Source organism: Lontra canadensis, unplaced genomic scaffold (genome assembly GCF_010015895.1).
Source record: "Lontra canadensis isolate GAN:19392208 unplaced genomic scaffold, GSC_riverotter_1.0 scaffold6, whole genome shotgun sequence".
In the NCBI taxonomy this organism is placed as follows: Eukaryota; Metazoa; Chordata; class Mammalia; order Carnivora; family Mustelidae; genus Lontra; species Lontra canadensis.
This window is the reverse complement of record NW_022631000.1, coordinates 28,784,691-28,804,623: the sequence shown is the minus strand read 5'-3', so window position 1 is coordinate 28,804,623 and position 19,933 is coordinate 28,784,691. Positions and strand designations below refer to the sequence as shown.

Here is a 19,933-nt window from a genome sequence, read left to right as displayed (position 1 = left end):
GAGCTCTCCATGGCCAAAGGTCAAAATTTGAACATAAATAAAATGGCATTGGATTATAAACCAAGGTATAAAATATACAGGAGTACATATTAATATAAATAAATGATGGAATAAATAAATGAATGCCAAGAAGAGATACATCTTTTTCACTAAAGAATTCCAAATAATATATAGATACTCTCTCCTACTCCCCACTCTAGATCTTGCTTGCCCCTCCTCAGTTTTAGGGGTGCTATACAAGTGCCTTACTTCTAAAGTAAGAATAGAAAAAGAGAAAAATATTAACTTTATAGTGGAGAAACCTGGCTTAACCAAGGAATGAATGTTAATACCATTAGTGATGTTATGCAGATATCATGTACCCCATGACATAAGAAGTGCACTTCACCTCTGTTTTTAAAAACTTATTCCCCCAAGAAACCTATAACACAATGTAATCATAAGAAGAACATCAGATTGAGGGACATTCTACAGGATACCTGGCCACGACTCCTCAAGACTGTCGAGGTTATGGATAACACAGAGAGACTGAGACTGACAGACTATCAGAGAACAGAGGAGCCTGGGAAGACATACTAACTAAATAAAATAGTTTTTATTTGGAATCCTGGAACAGGATTTCTGTTTTGGATCCTGGAACAGAAAGACAACATTAATGGAAAAAGTCATGAAATCTATACAAAGTCTGAAGTTCAATTACTAATAATGTACCAATGTTAGTTTCTTAGTTTTGACAAATGGACCACGATAATGTAAAGTGGGGAAACTAGATGAGGAATGTACAAGAACTTTTTTTTGAAATTTTTTTGTAAATCTTAACATTATGCAAAAATTAAAAGTTTGTTTTTAAAAAATCCATAATGTTCTTATATTCTAATAACACCACTTAGAAAATGCAATTTCAAAAGTCTAACAAAAGGGGCGCCTATGTAGCTCAATCAGTTAAATATCTGCCTTCGGCCCAGGTCATGATCCCGGGTCCAAGGATGGAGTCCCACATAGGGTTCCCTGCTCCATGGGGAGTCTGCTTCTCCCTCTACGCCTCCCGCCTGCTTATGCTCTCAAATAAATACAATCTTTAAAAAAAAAGTCTAACAAAAGACGTGCAAAATGTTTACAGAAAAAAATTATTAAACAGATGCATATAGAAGATCTAAATAAATGAAAAGAAATACCACAGCATCACAGAAAGATTGAACATTCCAAAGATGGCATTTAATCTCTAACCTGTAATATCCATATAATAATAAACTGATTGAATGTTATTATAAATATTCTTTATAAAAAATAAAGTGAGGGGCACCTGGGTGGCTCAGTGGGTTGAGCCTCTGCCTTCAGCTCAGGTCATGATCTCAGGGTCCTGGGATCGAGTCCCACATCGGGCTCTCTGCTCTGCAGGGAGCCTGCTTCCTCCTCTCTCTCTCTCTGCTTGCCTCTCTGCCCACTTGTGATCTCTCTCTGTCAAATAAATAAAACCTTTAAAAATAAACAAATAAATAAATAAAAAAAACAAAGTGAGACTCCTGGGATTGTTTTATAGGGTGGCAATTCTATTTTTTAAAATTTTTTTAAAAATTTTTTAGAAGATTTATTAAGTTGAGAGAGAGAACACAAGAAGGGGAAGAAGCAGGCTCCCCACTGAGCAGGGAGTCCGACTAGGCTCGATCCCAGGATCCTGGGATCATGACCTGAGTTGAAGGCAGACGTTTAACTGACTGAGCCACCCAGGGTGCCCCTGCAATTCTCTTTTAGTATCTATCTTAATACAGAAGTCTTCTCTTCTCTGCTTCTGTCTTCAATTTGTTTTTATATCACAAATCATATAGTTTTTAGAAACTTCCACTTTAAACACTGAGAGACTGAGGGTGACAAAGGCAAATAGTATCTTCACCTTATTATGAAAATAATTCTGACTTCACAGTCCCATTAAGAGTCCCGGGACCATACTGTGGTAACCACTGTTTTAGATAATGTGTCATCACCTTTAACCTCAGCACTCATAGTATTCTTTACATTTTGATATGAAAACTTTCAAATATAGAGAAGAATTGAAGAAATTTTATAATACCCATATACCCATCACCTAGATTCCACAATTAACATTGTACTACACTTTTAATCACCTTTCCATCCCTCTATTTACCCATCAAAACACCTCCTTTTTTTAATTCTTTTTAAGATTTTATTTATTTATTTGACAGAGAGATAGAGAGTGGCAAGCAGAGTCAGAGGGAGAAGTAGGCCCTCTGCTGAGCAGGGCTCGATCCTAGAACTCTGGTATCATGACCTGAGCCAAAGGCAGCCACTAAACCTACTGAGTCACTCAGGCACCCCAAAAACACCTCTTTCTCTCATCGTTTTTATAATGCATTACAAAGTAAGTTGCAGATCATCAATATACGTCTCCCCAAATACTTTAGCATATATACCATTAGTTAGAGATTAGTATTTCTTTTACAGTATTTTTTTCCTTAGGTAAAATTTATATACAAAGACATGCAAAAAATTTAAGTGTACAGATGTTTGTGCAACCTCTGTCAAGATACAAAATATGACTTACCCCCCCAAAAGTTCCCTCATACCCTTCTCAGTAAATCCCTCACCCCCTCTTCCTAGCACCCCTAGAAGTAATCATGTTCTGATTTTTCTACCCTGATTATCTTCACCTTTTCTAGACCCAATCATATAAATGGACTCATACAATATGTACCCCTTTACCCCTTTATGTAAGTCTCCTCTCACTCAATACAATGTTTTTTAGAACCATCCACACTATTTTTAAAAATATATTTAACATTGATTTACCTACCATGAAAATGACTATCAAGATGAGACAGATGCCCACTATGATCAGGAAGGGGATTAGATAGTATTCCAGAGGAAGACTAAATTCTGGAACTAAGATAATGTGGCCCCTAGAAGAAAACAAAAATTAGTAATTGAGAAATATTAAGAGTTGCCAAATTACAATGTTAATTAAAAACAAAAGTATTGCTTAAAAGGCATTTAGATATTAAAATTCAATCCACTAAACACATCTCATCTTCTAATATATCATTTCCAATACTTTAAGAGATACATTCTCCATTTTTGTTTCTTCTACATATTTACCAAAATAACTTGCTTACATAATTAAGGAAGCTTTTAGACTGGGTACAGGAAATCAGCCAGTAATAATTACTGTGTCCATCCCCGAAACATGTTATTTACTGAATTTAGTAACCTGGGCAAAATTCTGCATATTTTATGGGCAAAATCAGCAATTTAAACAATGTTAGTTCCTTTGGTATCTTGTCAAAGAAACCCCTCATCCCAGTCAAATTATTATCCATCAGCTCCTCCTATGGTAAAGCTCTGAAGCTACTATTATCAAAAATACCCTCCCTCTTCCCTATGCTTTACGTGAACTTCTTATACCAGGTACAATGGACATAGCCCCTGTACTCTACATTAATCTGTGAGATATGGAATAAAAAACTGATAAGGGAATTAAAAGGAGTTGTAGCCTCCTCCCTATTCTCTACCCTCCCAATTGCTTGACTGGGAAAAGCTAAAAAATAAAAAAAATTAAAAAAAATGTGTATGTTGTGCGAAAGGGATGGAGTAAGGCTACCTGCCTTAATCCCCTTTGTTATTAACCATGTTATTGCTTATGGTGGAATTACAATAAAAGAAATTGACAGGGCCTCATTCAATGAAACTATGATCAGAACAGGCACACTATTGGGGTGCCTGGATATTTTAGTCAGTTAAGTGTCTGCCTTTGGCTCAGGTCATGATCCTGGAATCCTAGGAATGAGCCCCCACATGGGGCTCCCTACTCAGTGGGGAGTCTGCTTCTCCCACTGCCTCTGATCCTGCTTATGTTCGCTCTCAGAAAAAATCTAAAAAAAAAAAAAAAAAAAAAAAAATAGGCACACTATTTTGTTGTGTGAGCAAATTTTACATGGCTGCAAAATCCTGCATTAGAAAATATATTCAGTCTAGGGAAATGCTTGTATAATGGTGATAGGACTGCTTTCTCCATTGTACTCAGGTGCTACTCCACTAGTATGGGGCTGGTAACACTACATTGTAAACCACTTCTAGGTGATTTTTAGGCAGTGAAGCTGCTACTTCGTAACACAAGGGTTAAATGCAAAACAAAAATTCTCAATAAAAGGGAAATAAAAACGGGCCAACTCCTTCCCCCACATAGAGATGTTTAGAACACCATAGTATTTAAGAAAAATAACATGAAATCAAATTAAGCAATTGTTAAGTCTTCTTGCCATTATTTATTATATTCATGTGCAGGGAGCTCTATCAAGCTTTACCAAATACAAAAACAAATAAAGATAATATAAGGATAATAATTTAATAATTTAATAATTTAAATAATTTAAATATCTTCCCAAAAATGCTAAGAACGCTAGAGTAAAAGGAGCTTTTTATTTCAATCGCTTTGAGAATAGGGGATGACAAAAGATTTACATGTGTTTTTGTAGCTTTACATAAAATACTGAAATGACTGATCTATCAGGGTAAAAAAAGAAAAGCAGCAGGCCTGGGCCACTGTAATGTATGCCATCTCTTCCAGCATGAGGTCAGGTCTGGAAGTAATGCTCCTATGCTTGACACAAATCTTCTGAAACCATATGAGCCAGTGCTGAGACAGTAACAGTGGTGCCACTTTTAAGTAGAAGAACGTTTCCATACGATGCGAGTCTTCTGCAACCTCCCTACCCTATCCTACCAACCAGCTATAAATTAATATTGTCAGGGGTTAAAAGCCAGACTACTGCTTATCTATATTCAATTCATTATAGAATATAAGTATCTCAGCAATAGCAAACTTTACATCTCTCATATGGGTATTCTTCTTCTCCTTTTATGTTAACAACTTTCTAATGTGGATGTGGCTTGGATGAGATAAACAAATAAACCCTGTCTTATGAGATAAGCCAAAGGGTTTCTCAAAAATGAACAGAACTGCCAGGTGAGAAGGAGCTAAACGAACAAAGCAGGAAGACCCAGGGAACTAGAAATTTTAAAAACTTTTTTTTTTAAAGATTTTATTTATTTGACAGACAGAGATCACAAGTAGGCAGAGAGGCAGGCAGAGAGAGAGGGGGAGGCAGGCTCCCTGCTGAGCAGAGAGCCCGATGCAGGGCTCGATCCCAGGACTCTGAGATCATGACCTGAGCTTAAGGCAGAGGCTTTAACCCACTGAGCCACCCAGGCGCCCCGAAATTAAAAAACTTTTGAACACTTCCTATATATGTGTAACCACAGAAATGCAATCAATTCCAGAATTTTCTTGTAAGCACTGTGCTAAGATTCACAGACCTGGGTTCTAAATCTAGTGTTCCTTATGTCCTATTTTTTAGAAGAATTTTATTTATTTATTTGACAGAGAGAGAGAGAGAGAGAGAGAGAGAGCGAGCGCGAGAGCGCGCAAAAGCAGGGGAAGGGGCAGAAAGAGAAGCATACTCCCCGCTGAGCAAGGAGCCCAATGTGGAACTCAATCCCAGGACCCTGGGATCATGACCTGAGCCGAAGGCAGATGCTTAACCAACTGAGCCACTCAGGCGCCCCAATAAACTTTAAAATTGCTACTTAAAAGGTAAGGATGGGAACAATGAACAAAGCAGATGATACTTAGAAGCTGGACTTCTCTGAATATGCACTGTGTTTTGTTGATTTTAAGTTTATACAAAATCATAAAAGTCACAATGAGGGTAAAAAAGCAATCCCTAAAATCTAAAAGCAACATGAATCAAATAGGCCTGTGCTTCCAGTTGACAGCATCAGCATACAGAATTATTTTACATGTCTTTAAAAGATGATAATTTGGTTTTAGATCCTTATTATGATATACCTTAAACAAAGAAAGAACTGTTTTTTCACAAATGCCAGTAGTGTTGGTATTGTTCTGTTATATATGTATTGTGCAATTAAAAAAGAAAACAATTACTTTGGTGTCTTTGAGCACAGAAAAATAAAATACAGGTGTAAAATTAATGAAGTAGAGCAAAAAACCTTCAGTCCTGAATTTAGGTTAGAAGCAACAGCACGCGCTCATGATTTTTTGTATCTTTAAAACACACTATTTTACCTGAAAACCTTACCTTGTATAATAAAAACAAAAAGCACATAAATGTCTTAGATTTATGCACTGAAAAGCCCTAGAAATAATGACAAACCAAGGAGCAATGATCACCCTTCAGTCTCTAAATACCATATTCAATTAAAAGGAAACAGAGGCTCCTTGAAAAAAAACGGCAGGTTCCAAGTCAGGGGGAGGAAAAGAACAAAATGGGCCTGGAACATCTTGTCATACAGAAAATAAGGAGCAGTCAAAAGCTCCAGATTTACATTAAAAGACATTTGGATTAAACTTGGAAGTCTGAAATTGGAAAATGTGAACATCAATAAAGAGAATAACTGCAATGGGCTGAAGCATATTCAGTGAGTTTTAACTCATGAATTCATTATGATACTTTGAATATACATATAAATCATCTTTGGAAGAGGCTAGTGAACGAAATCATTTTGAAAAACAGTAAATGAAGGGCAGGAATTGTTTATACCATTTTTTTTTTTTTAGAATTATTTATTTATTTGAGAGTGGGAGCAAGTGCACAAGCGAGGGGCAGATGAAGGGGGAGAGAGAGAATCCCAAGCAGACTCCCCACTGAGCCTGGAGCCCAAGGCAGTTTGATCCCAGGACCATGAGATTGTGACCAGAGCCAAAATCAAGAGTTAGACACTTAATTGACTGACCCACTCAGACAGATCCCCCCTTTTTTAAGATTTTATTTTTAAATGATCTCTACATCCAACATTGGGCTCAAACGGACTACCCTGAGATCAAGAGTCACATGCTTCACCAACTAAGCCAGCCTGACACCCCATCCTAGCTTCATTAGATTGTGTACCAAGGTAATGAAATAATTGATAAAGGTGCAAGTTCTCTTTACAGAAGCCTTTTAGCTAATAAATCAAGAAGGAATTATAAAATTAGATTACTTGCAAACCCTAAAGAACTCAATGGATCTAGGAAGTTATCATCAATGATTGTAATCATGCACAGAAGAAATATTACAATACAGTCTTAAAATCATAATGACTTAAAAGATAATTTAGCACAATAAAGCTCATTTTTAAACATAACCTTGGTTACAACTAATATAGTTCTACCCTAATATAAGGAATATTAAGCTACATGATTGTTTTTTATATCCATTACTTACCCTTTTTCATATGTAAATTCATCTTTCAGGGAATTAGCTGATGATTCCCCAATAAAGACAGATGGAATGTCAATTTTCTTTAGCACATCAACTGTATAAAATAATAATAAAATTATTCTTAAAATCCCATACTCCGTGTACAATCAACTTTACTTTCTTCATAACAGCAGCAAATGCAACTGGTAACAATTACAATCAATTCAAATCGGTTGATTTTCCTGATTTCAGAGTTATACCATCATCAATTACAGTGGTTGAGAAATCCTATTACATTTACAATAACAAAAGCTAACATTGTACATACATACATTACCATACCATCTCAATAGTCCTATGAAGACTAGATATATTTTTAATATTTCCTTTTGATTTATTCCTCTATAGACATAATTAACTCTTAGAAAAGGAAGAGAAAGAAATTTAAGTTTTCTTTCCACACATAACTTAAATGAAAAAGTGAAAAAGCTTTTTTTTACATACCCATTCCCAGGAGATGTAAAAGCCGAGGAATGTAAGAAAAGACCACTTTATACAAGTCTCAAAAATGATACCATATACCTACAGCTTTCCAGACTGACAGGCTGACAGAAGTTGAGAAAGGGCAAAGAATAGGAAAGCTGGGTAAATTTCTACTTCCTCCTAAGCCTGGAGTTCACAGTAAAGCTCTGTTTTGTTTGGTGTCTTAAGACAATGGACTCTTATACCTACTTGTAAAACCAAAGTCAAATGTCAACAAAAGAGAAGTTTGTAAAAATTACCAATTACTCAGGAAGATCCTCTTAAATTTACAATAGAAAAAGCAGTCTTATTTTTGGTTGTGAGTTAATTTAACAAATTTGGCTTTAGAGAAAGTCCATTTACTTTCATTACATTTTTCACAATAACTTTGTTCTCCCAAAAACACAAATGTGAAAAAGGTAGGGGGGGGCGGATACAAGAAGAAAACCAAACACAACCATTATCCTTCCCACCCAAAGACAAAGGTTTTATTTGAAGTAATAAACAGTTCTAGGAGTTTCAACACATATAGTTATGGAACCACCAGCACCACAATCAAGACACAGAATGTTCTATCACCCCCCAAATTCCCTTGTATCCCCCCTTTATTTTCAACCTCTCCCCTCCAACCTAAGCTACTGCAGATGTGTTTTCTTTAATCTTTATAGAAATAAGTTTCTTTAAAAAATATTAGCAGGACTCACTTTATAATTTTTTCAAAGATTTTATTTATTTATGTGAGAGAGAGGGAGTTAGCATGAGCACCGGGCAGGGGCAAGGGCAAGCAGAGGGAAAGGGAGAAGCAGATCCCTGACCTCCCCGCGCCCCTCCCGCCCTGCCCCGGCCAGCAGGGAGCCAATGCATCTTGATCTCAGGACCCTGAGATCAAGACTTAAGCCAAAGGCAGATATTTAACTGACTGAGCCACCCAAGCGCCCCATAAAAACAAGTTTTAAAGTTATAAAATCCTGGTAGAGTAAATTTTTTTCACTTCTAGATATTTTTTTTTAACATAAATATAATCATTCATTTCTGCTCGTTCTCTCGCTTCCTCCCACTCTTCCCATCCCTACCCCTCTTTCACATATACACATCCCATATAAACCCCAGGAAGGCAAGATCCAAAATGGTTGGTAAAGGAATATTTAATCGCTATTTTTATGTCAGTGGGATCAATAAAAATGTTATATTTTTATATCAGTGGGACCATATAATAATGGAAAAAAGTATAAGCTTTTTCCACTGAATGATACAACTCAGATATTCTGTCATGTCAATAATTATTGGAAGTAATAGAACTTCTTTGAGTTATGATATCTAAAGAGATGTAAAAAGCTCCTCACTTCAATCAGAAGAAGGGGAGAAATGTATACAAATATGAAAAGCCATCTTGGAGACTTTGCAATATTATTTATCTACTGAACCAAACATCTTCTAGTTCACAAAATACTTTAAAAAACACTAAATTTTAATTCTTATCCACAAAAGTCTGTCAAATATACACTGCCAATAGTATTGTCATATTATCATAGACAAAATACAATTTAGATGGGCAACCCCAACGTCTCCAGATTCATATATCCAACTGCCTGTTCAATATCTCCACTTGCTTGCCTAATAGATGTTTTAAACCTGTTTCTCAAATGGAACTCTCACTGTCTCTTTCCTCAAAATCAGCTCTACTTATCTTTCTCCTCGGTAAACAGCATCCTGTATTCACCTAGTTTCTCGGGCTGTACACCTTGGAATCATTCTTGACTCCTCAATTTCTTTATTTCTTCTATCAAATCCTATCAACTTCAAAACAGAGCCATAATTCTATCACTTATCATAGTCACTGTTAATACTCCAGATCACCATCACCTCTGGCCTGGCTATTGCAGCAACGTTCTGACTTGTCTCTTTGTTGGCACTCCTGCCCACCTTCCACCTTCAATCTATTCTCCAAAGAACAGCCAAAGTGATCCTTTTAAAATAAAAGATCAGGGGCGCCTGGGTGGCACAGTGGGTTAAAGCCTCTGCCTTCGGCTCAGGTCATGATCTCAGGGTCCTGGGATCAAGGCCCACATCGGGCTCTCTGCTCAGCAGGGAGCTTGCTTCCTCCTCTCTCCCTCTCTGCCTACCTCTCTGCCTACTTGTGATCTCTGTCAAATAAATAATAAAATCTTTAAAAATAAATAAATAAAATAAAATAAAATAAAAGATCACCTCACATCTCTGTTTAAAAGCTACACACAACAAATTCCAAAGTCCTATAAATACACAACATGATCCTGCCACTAGCACCTTCCCTAACCTCATTCTCTTCACTCTTTCTGCCTATATACTTCAGCCACTGTGGCTTTCTGTCACACCTTGAAAACACCAAACATACTTTATCTTTGAGCCTTTGTATTTGCTTGCTGTTCCCTTTCCTTGGAACATTGCTCCAGAAATCTGCATGGCTCAGTCTCTTGCTATAGACCTATGTTAAAATGTCAAAGCCTCAGAGAAGCCTCCTCTGACCACCCTATCTAAAATGGCCAGCCTCCTCTCGTCCCTGCCACTCTATATCCCTTCAGCCTAACATGGATTTTTCTTTCTTTCTTTCCTTTTTTTTTTTTTTTGAAGGTTTTATTTATTAATTAGAGAGAGAATAAGAGAGAGGAAGCACAAGAGAGGGAAGGGTCAGAGGGAGAAGCAAACTCCCTGCTGAGCAGGAAGCCTAATGCAGAACTGGATCCCAAGACTCCAGGATCATGACCTGAGCCAAAGGCAGTTGCTTAACCAACTGAGTCACCCAGGCACCCTGACATAATTTTTTTTTTCATAATTTACTTTATAGCAATTATCACTACTTGACATACAGCATATCTCTTTGTGTTCATTTCCTCTCTCTCACCCTAGAATGTAGTAATAGCAGTAATAATAGCCATAAATGATTATTATTACTATTATATAATATCTAATACTTATATTATCATGTATTTATTATGTAATGACTAAGAAACCACTAAGAAACAGTCTTCTAGAGGTTTTCTTTTTTTGTTTGTTTTTTTTTTGTTTGTTTAAATTTATTTTTTATAAACCTATAATAGATTTTTTCCCCCAGGGGTACAGGTCTATGAATCGCCAGGTTTACACACTTCACAGCACTCGCCATAGCACATACCCTCCCTGATGTCCATAATAACCCCACCCCCCCTCCCAGACCCCTCCCCCCAGCAACCCTCAGTTTGTTTTGTGAGATTAAGAGTCACTTATGGTTTTATCTCCCTCCCAATCCCATCTTGCTTCATTTACTCTTCTCCTACCCCCTTAACCTCCATGTTGCATCTCCTCTCCCTCATATCAGGAAGATCATATGATAGTTGTCTTTCTCTGATTGACTTATTTTGCTAAGCATGATACCCTCTAGTTCCATCCACGTCGTCGCAAATGGCAAGATTTCATTTCTTTTGATGGCTGCATAGTATTCCATTGTGTATATATACCACATCTTCTTTATCCATTCGTCTGTTGATGGAAATATAGGTTCTTTCCATAGTTTGGCTATTGTAGACATTGCTGCTATAAACATTCGGGTGCATGTGCCCCTTCGGATCACTACGTTTGTATCTTTAGGGTAAATACCCAGCAGTGCAATTGCTGGGTCATAGGGTAGTTCTATTTTCAACATTTTGAGGAACCTCCATGCTGTTTTCCAGAGTGGTTGCACCAGCTTGCATTCCCACCAACAGGATAGGAGGGTTCCCCTTTCTCCGCATCCTCGCCAGCATCTGTCATTTCCTAACTTGTTAATTTTAGCCATCCTGACTGGTGGGAGGTGATATCTCACTGTCGTTTTGATTTTTATTTCCCTGATACCGAGAGATGTTGAGCAATTTTTGATGTGTCTGTTGGCCATCTGGATGTCTTCTTTGCAGAAATGTCTGTTCCTGTCTTCTGCCCATTTCTTGATTGGATTATTTGTTCTTTGGGTGTTGAGTTTGCTAAGTTCTTTATAGATTCTGGACACTAGCCCTTTATCTGATATGTCGTTTGCAAATATCTTCTCCCATTCTGTCAGTTGTCTTTTGGTTTTGTTCACTGTTTCCTTTGCTGTGCAAAAGCTTTTGATCTTGATAAAATCCCAATAGTTCATTTTTGCCCTTGCTTCCCTTGCCTTTGGCGATGTTCCTAGGAAGATGTTGCTGCGGCTGAGGTCAAAGAGGTTGCTGCCTGTGTTCTCCTCAAGGATTTTGATGGATTCCTTTCTCACATTGAGGTCCTTCATCCATTTTGAGTCTATTTTCGTGTGTGGTGTAAGGAAATGATCCAATTTCATTTTTCTGCATGTGGCTATCCAATTTTCCCAACACCATTTATTGAAGAGGCTGTCTTTTTTCCATTGGACATTCTTTCCTGCTTTGTCGAAGATTAGTTGACCATAGACTTGAGGGTCTATTTCTGGGCTCTCTATTCTGTTCCATTGATCTATGTGTCTGTTTTTGTGCCAGTACCATGCTGTCTTGATGATGACAGCTTTGTAGAAGAGCTTGAAGTCTGGAATTGTGATGCCACCAACTTTGGCTTTCTTCTTCAATATTCCTTTGGCTATTCGAGGTCTTTTCTGGTTCCATATAAATTTTAGGATTATTTGTTCCATTTCTTTGAAAAAAATGGATGGTACTTTGATAGGAATTGCATTAAATGTGTAGATTGCTTTAGGTAGCATAGACATTTTCACAGTATTTATTCTTCCAATCCAGGAGCATGGAATATTTTTCCATTTCTTTGTGTCTTCCTCAATTTCTTTCATGAGTACTTTATAGTTTTCTGTGTATAGATTCTTAGTCTCTTTGGTTAGGTTTATTCCTAGATATCTTATAGTTTTGGGTGCAATTGTAAATGGGATTGACTCCTTAATTTCTCTTTCTTCTGTCTTGTTGTTGGTGTAGAGAAATGCAACTGATTTCTGTGCATTGATTTTATATCCTGACACTTTACTGAATTCCTGTACCAGTTCTAGCAGTTTTGGAGTGGAGTCTTTTGGGTTTTCCACATATAGTATCATATCATCTGCAAAGAGTGATAGTTTGACTTCTTCTTTGCCGATTTGGAGGCCTTTAATTTCTTTTTGTTGTCTGATTGCTGAGGCTAGGACTTCTAGTACTATGTTGAATAGCAGTGGTGATAACGGACATCCCTGCCATGTTCCTGACCTTAGCGGAAATGCTTTCAGTTTTTCTCCATTGAGAATGATATTTGCGATGGGTTTTTCATAGATGGCTTTGATAATATTGAGGTATGTGCCCTCTATCCCTACACTTTGAAGAGTTTTGATCAGGAAGGGATGCTGTACTTTGTCAAATGCTTTTTCAGCATCTATGGAGAGTATCATATGGTTCTTGTTCTTTCTTTTATTAATGTGTTGTATCACATTGATTGATTTGCGGATGTTGAACCAACCTTGCAGCCCTGGAATAAATCCCACTTGGTCGTGGTGAATAATCCTTTTAATGTACTGTTGAATCCTATTGGCTAGTATTTTGGTGAGAATTTTTGCATCTGTGTTCATCAAGGATATTGGTCTATAGTTCTCTTTTTTGATGGGATCCTTGTCTGGTTTTGGGATCAAGATGATGCTGGCCTCATAAAAGGAGTTTGGAAGTTTTCCTTCCATTTCTATTTTTTGGAACAGTTTCAGGAGAATAGGAATTAGTTCTTCCTTAAATGTTTGGTAGAATTCCCCCGGGAAGCCATCTGGCCCTGGGCTTTTGTTTGTTTGGAGATTTTTGATGACTGTTTCAATCTCCTTACTGGTTATGGGTCTGTTCAGGCTTTCTATTTCTTCCTGGTTCAGTTGTGGTAGTTTATATGTCTCTAGGAATGCATCCATTTCTTCCAGATTGTCAAATTTGTTGGCACAGAGTTGCTCATAATATGTTCTTATGATTGTCTGTATTTCTTTGGTGTTCGTTGTGATCTCTCCTCTTTCATTCATGATTTTATTGATTTGGGTCCTTTCTCTTTTCTTTTTGATAAGTCTGGCCAGGGGTTTATCAATCTTATTAATTCTTTCAAAGAACCAGCTCCTAGTTCCATTGATTTGTTCTATTGTTTTTTTGGTTTCTATTTCATTGATTTCTGCTCTGATCTTTATGATTTCTCTTCTCCTGCTGGGTTTAGGGTTTCTTTCTTGTTCTTTCTCCAGCTCCTTTAGGTGTAGGGTTAGGTTGTGTACCTGAGACCTTTCTTGTTTCTTGAGAAAGGCTTGTACCGCTATATATTTTCCTCTCAGGACTGCCTTTGTTGTGTCCCACAGATTTTGAACCGTTGTATTTTCATTATCATTTGATTCCATGAATTTTTTCAATTCTTCTTTAATTTCCTGGTTGACCCATTCATTCTTTAGAAGGATGCTGTTTAGTCTCCATGTATTTGGGTTCTTTCCAAATTTCCTCTTGTGATTGAGTTCTAGCTTCAGAGCATTGTGGTCTGAAAATATGCAGGGAATGATCCCAATCTTTTGATACCGGTTAAGACTGATTTAGGACCGAGGATGTGATCCATTCTGGAGAACGTTCCATGTGCACTAGAGAAGAATGTGTATTCTGTTGCTTTGGGATGAAATGTTCTGAATATATCTGTGATATCCATCTGGTCCAGTGTGTCATTTAAGGCCTTTATTTCCTTGTTGATCTTTTGCTTGGATGATCTGTCCATTTCAGTGAGGGGAGTGTTAAAGTCCCCTACTATTATTGTATTATTGTTGATGTGTTTCTTTGATTTTGTTAGTAATTGGTTTATATAGTTGGCTGCTCCCACGTTAGGGGCATAGATATTTACAATTGTTAGATCTTCTTGTTGGACAGATCCTTTGAGTATAATATAGTGTCCTTCCTCATCTCTTATTATAGTCTTTGGCTTAAAATCTAATTGATCTGATATAAGGATTGCCACTCCTGCTTTCTTCTGATGTCCATTAGCATGGTAAATTGTTTTCCACCCCCTCACTTTAAATCTGAAGGTGTCTTTGGGTTTAAAATGCGTTTCTTGTAGGCAACATATAGATGGGTTTTGTTTTTTATCCCTTCTGATACCCAGTGTCTTTTGATTGGGGCATTTAGCCCATTAACATTCAGGGTAATTATTGAGAGATATGAATTTAGTGCCATTGTATTGCCTGTAAGGTGACTGTTACTGTATATTGTTTCTGTTCCTTTCTGATCTACTAGTTTTAGGGTCTCTCTTTGCTTAGAGGACCCCTTTCAATATTTCCTGTAGAGCTGGTTTGGTGTTTGCAAATTCTTTCAGTTTTTGTTTGTCCTGCAAGCTTTTAATCTCTCCTTCTATTTTCAATGAGAGCCTAGCTGGATCTAGTATTCTTGGCTGCATGTTTTTCTTGTTTAGTACTCTGAATATATCATTCCAGCTCTTTCTGGCCTGCCAGGTCTCTGTGGATAAGTCTGCTGCCAATCTAATATTTTTACCATTGTATGTTACAGACTTCTTTTCCCGGGCTGCTTTCAGGATTTTCTCTTTGTCACTAAGACTTGTAAATTTGACTATTAGGTGACGGGGTGTGGACCTATTCTTATTGATTTTGAGGGGGGTTCTCTGAACCTCCTGGATTTTGATGCTTGTTTCCTTTGCCATATTGGGGAAATTCTCTCCAATAATTCTCTCCAATATACCTTCTGCTCCCCTCTCTCTTTCTTCTTCTTCTGGAATCCCAATTATTCTAATGTTGTTTCGTCTTATGGTGTCACTTATCTCTCGAATTCTCCCCTCGTGGTCCAGTAGCTGTTTGTCCCTCTTTTGCTCAGCTTCTTTATTCTCTGTCATTTGGTCTTCTGTATCACTAATTCTTTCTTCTGCCTCATTTATCCTAGCAGTGAGAGCCTCCATTTTTGATTGCACCTCATTAATAGCTTTTTTGATTTCAACTTGATTAGATTTTAGTTCTTTTATTTCTCCAGAAAGGGCTTTTATATCTCCCGAGAGGGTTTCTCTAATATTTTCCATGCCTTTTTAGAGCCCGGCTAGAACCTTGAGAATCGTCATTCTGAACTCTAGATCTGACATATTACCAATGTCTGTATTGATTAGGTCCCTAGCCTTTGGTACTGCCTCTTGTTCTTTTTTTTGTGGTGAATTTTTCCGCCTTGTCATTTTGTCCAGGTAAGAGTATATGAAGGAACAAGTAAAATACTAAAAAAGTGGCAACAACCCCAGGAAAATATGCTTTAGCCAAATCAGAAGAGATCCCAAATCGTGAGGGGGGGCGAAAGGGGATATAAAGAGGTTCGGAAAGAAAAAAAAAAAAAAAGAAAGAAAGAAAGAAAAAAGAAACAAATAAAAAAAGAAAACCAATAATGAAAAAATATAAAAAGGAAAAATATATATATATATTAGATAAACTAGTTAAAAAATGTTAAAAAAGAAAAGGGTAAAAGTTAAAAAAATTTATCAGAAGAAGAGAAAAAAAAAATTGAAAAAGAAAAAAAAATTTAACTGCAAGGCTAAAGAATCATGGGGAGAAAGCCATGAGTTCCGTGCTTTGCTTTCTCCTCCTCTGGAATTCCGCTGCTCTCCTTGGTATTGAAACTGCACTCCTTGGTAGGTGAACTTGGTCCTGGCTGGGTTTCTTGTTGATCTTCTGGGGGAGGGGCCTGTTGTAGTGATTCTCAAGTGTCTCTGCCCCAGGCGGAGTTGCACCGCCCTTACCAGGGGCTGGGCTGAGTAATCCGCTCGGTTCACTTTCGGGAGCTTTTGTTCCCTGAGCGCTTTCCGTAGAGTTCCGGAGTATGGGAATGAAGATGGCGGCCTCCCAGTCTCTAGCCCAGAGGAGCCGAGAGTCTGGGGCCCCACTCCTCAGTGCACTCTCAGAGAACTGCGCCCAATTGCTCCCGTCACCCTGGCCTCCGGCTGCGCTCCGAGCTGACCGAGCCTTTCAGAAAGTGCTTGATTTTCTGTTTCTAGAATTGCTGTTCTTCTTCTCTTCGATCTCCCGTTGGATTTGTAGGTGTTTGCAATCTTTAGATAAGCTATCTAGCTGATCTCCCACTACCTGAAGTAGTCTCAGCCTGCTACTTCTCCGCCATCTTGACTCCTCTCTCCTAGAGGTTTTCTATGTCTGAATTCATTCGATCCTCAACAACCACCCAATGAGTTAAGTACTATTAACATCCCCATTTTACAGATCAGAAAGGTGAGGCCTACAGAGATGTAAGAAAATATTCCCAAGGTCAAACAGCTAGCAGGTGATCCAGCTGCAATTCAAACCCTAGCAGGCAGTACCCAGAACCCACACTAAGTGCTGCATTCTGCTATTTCACTGAAAGGTATGAGAGCAGAGCCTTAAAGTGTATCATTCCCTGCTGTAGTCATGGTGGCTAAAATAGTACCTGATGAAGAGTAGGCTGTCAAAAAAATACTTGTTCAAGGAAGACAGCAAGGAAAAAAAGAGAAGAAACAAACCCAGACATATTGATAACCTGCCCTGATTATACAATTGGGAATTTGCACAGCCTAGATTCAAACTTGAGGCTCCACTTCCTAATCTAAGCTCTTGCAACTCTGTCATGGCATGGGTTTTCTCACATATCTGCTCTCATAGGATCTTCACAACCTTGTCAGGTCAAATAAAAATAAAAATTATTCACACCTTTACAGATAAAAGTAAAGGGCTTAAAAGGCTAAGTAACTCTCCCAAAATTCATATATTAACTAACCTAGAAGAATAAACCCACATTTCCTGGTTCCGAAGTTGGTGTTTTCTCCATCACATTCTGCTGCCTCCTGAAGATGACAAATATTACTGGCTCACTGAGTTAACCCATCCTATGTCCTAGCTGAAATAAAAACAGACAAATTCCTTGTGTGAAATGTTGGCAGCAAGGGGCTTTTAAAACTTCCTTTTGTTTCCAGATACTACAATGTCTGTTTCTAGAATATGCACAATATTCTTGGTGGTTATAGACTAAGCCTTAAAAAGGGAATAGATACATGTCTCTTTTAATGAATCCATGCTTTCCTTTCCTCTTCCAAATAACAGCAAAGTTGCAAATTGTAAAGATCTTTACAACATTTGTTTTTGAATATAAGAAATGTCCCAAACACAGATACACAGGCATAGAGCAAAATATCACAGAAATAATCCAAGCAATAAAGAACCAAAATTCTGAGCAATCTTTGAAATGTAATAGCTCAACTGGAACATTTCCATGGCAACAACAGGATTACATGGTTGTGTGCTACTTTTAACATTTAACACATTTTCCTTAGGAACTGTCATGATTACCACAAAAAGGTTTCATGGTATTATAAAGACAAAATAGGTGTTAAAGGGAACAGGCACTTCCTGCTTGCAAAAGTTTTATTGAAAACGTGTAAAGAGAGTAAATAGTTTATAAATATGAATCTGTTTAACTCAAAACACCTGAGAAGGTCTTGAAGCCTGCTAAACACTGGGCTCAGGACTTCAGCAAAACACACAAGGAGTAAGTAACTTGCTTAAAGTTATACAGCTGATACAAGTGAGAGTGTCAATTTAAATTCACACCCTTTCTTGAGTAGTTATGCTTTCCATTTTGCTAGTAATGTATACAGGTAACAAAAGTTACTGACCTGGCATATATATATATTTTTAAGAGAGATAGCTGAAGGGGAAGAAGATCATGTCAAATCTGCAGTACCAAAAGAACTAGTTTATTTGGTAAGTCAAGTACCTTCATCAATTCCTCTATTTCCCAGCAGTGACTGTCAAACTTTTTGTGAAATGCTAGACCTTCCCAAGGGAACCTCATGCACTTTAATGATTTAATCAGCTAGAATGTTAAATAATAATTTAAAATATATATGGAAATTAACGAAGGAACTTATTACCAGGTTTTACTTTTCTTTTTTTTAAAGATTTTATTTATTTATTTGCAGAGAGAGAGAGATCACAAGTAGGCAAGAGGCAGGCAGAGAGGCAGGCAGAGAGAGAGGAAAACAGGTTCCCCGCCAAGCAGAGAGCCCAATGCGGGGCTTGATCCCAGGACCCTGAGATCATGACCTGAGCTGAAGGCAGAGCCTTAACCCACTGAGCCACCCAGGCACCCCACCAAATTTTACTTTTATAAGTTATAATTTTATCTCAGATTCTAAGGGTAAGAAGAAAAGGGTTCTACTCAAACAATAACAACAACAACAACGAACAGCGTCTTAAATTATAAAAAATTTAGTTAAGGACTCCAAAATATTTCCTATTGAGGATCTAATTATTTAAAGTCTTAAACATATTCCAATTTAGGATACCAGTCCATAGCTTTATGTCTGCTTTTTGCTCCAAGCTCTTTCTTGCATATGAAACTCAATGGCACTTAGTAGCCAGAGGTATTATGATTAGGTGCTAGAAGAAAAGAATAAAATACTTAATCATGGATGCTGGCAGTGTGCTTTGGGGTCTGAACCCAATTTTCAATGAATATGTGGGGGATATCCCCCATACCATGGAACAACTCAACTCAATTCTGTCATTATCTACTTAGAGATAGCATCAGATTCTACAGGTTAAAGGTTTAGTCTCACAAGACTGCCCTCAACTCTTCAGACACCAGTTTTAAGTCCAGGTTATCACATATGCTTTTGATTCACTGGCGATAGGTTAGAGGTTCCACTGACAGCCCCCTCCTTGGGTTCAATTAATTAGTAAAGTAGCTCACAGAACTCAGAGAAACTTACCAGATTATCAGTTTATTATGAAAGAATAGAACTCAGGAACAGCCAGATGGAAGAGATGCATAGGGCAAAGTATGTGAGAAGGGATGTGGAGATTCCATGCCCTTTTGAGGCACAGAATTCTCCCCAAATCTCAATGTGTTCACCAATCTAGCAGCTCTTTGAACCCTGTCCTTTTGGGTTTTTATGGAGGCTCTATTACACAGTAAACCACTGGCCACTGGAGATCTAGTCAACTTCCAGTCCTCTGTCTCTCCCCAGATTGGGGGCTGGGGGAGACTGGCAACCAGCCCTCATCCTTTGATGGGGTCCCAAAGTCACATCCTTAACATAACAAAAGATACCCTTTACCACTCTCACCAAATTAAGTGAAAGCATACAGCTTAAAAGTCACTGGTTAAAGCCAGTTATTTGGTTAAAATTGGCTCATTTTCCCTACAAGCTGGTATTTAGTAAAGAATAAGGGAAAACATTCCCATTTTGAACGAAAAGCTATAGGCATGTCAACGTAT

The 19,933-nt window shown here is 37.7% G+C and overlaps 1 protein-coding gene across 6 annotated transcripts in view; it reads right to left on the bottom strand.

Annotated features, from left to right (window-relative positions):
• Positions 1-19,933, bottom strand: part of RNF13 (ring finger protein 13) — a 157,063-nt gene that overhangs the window by 42,830 nt on the left and 94,300 nt on the right. For all 6 annotated transcript variants that reach the window (XM_032852467.1, XM_032852466.1, XM_032852468.1 and 3 more), the window contains 2 exons: positions 7,236-7,326; positions 2,810-2,915 (listed from right to left, as the gene is read on the bottom strand). In XM_032852467.1, coding sequence (XP_032708358.1) covers positions 2,810-2,915; positions 7,236-7,326 — 197 coding nt within the window. The remainder of the gene's footprint in view (positions 1-2,809; positions 2,916-7,235; positions 7,327-19,933) is intronic.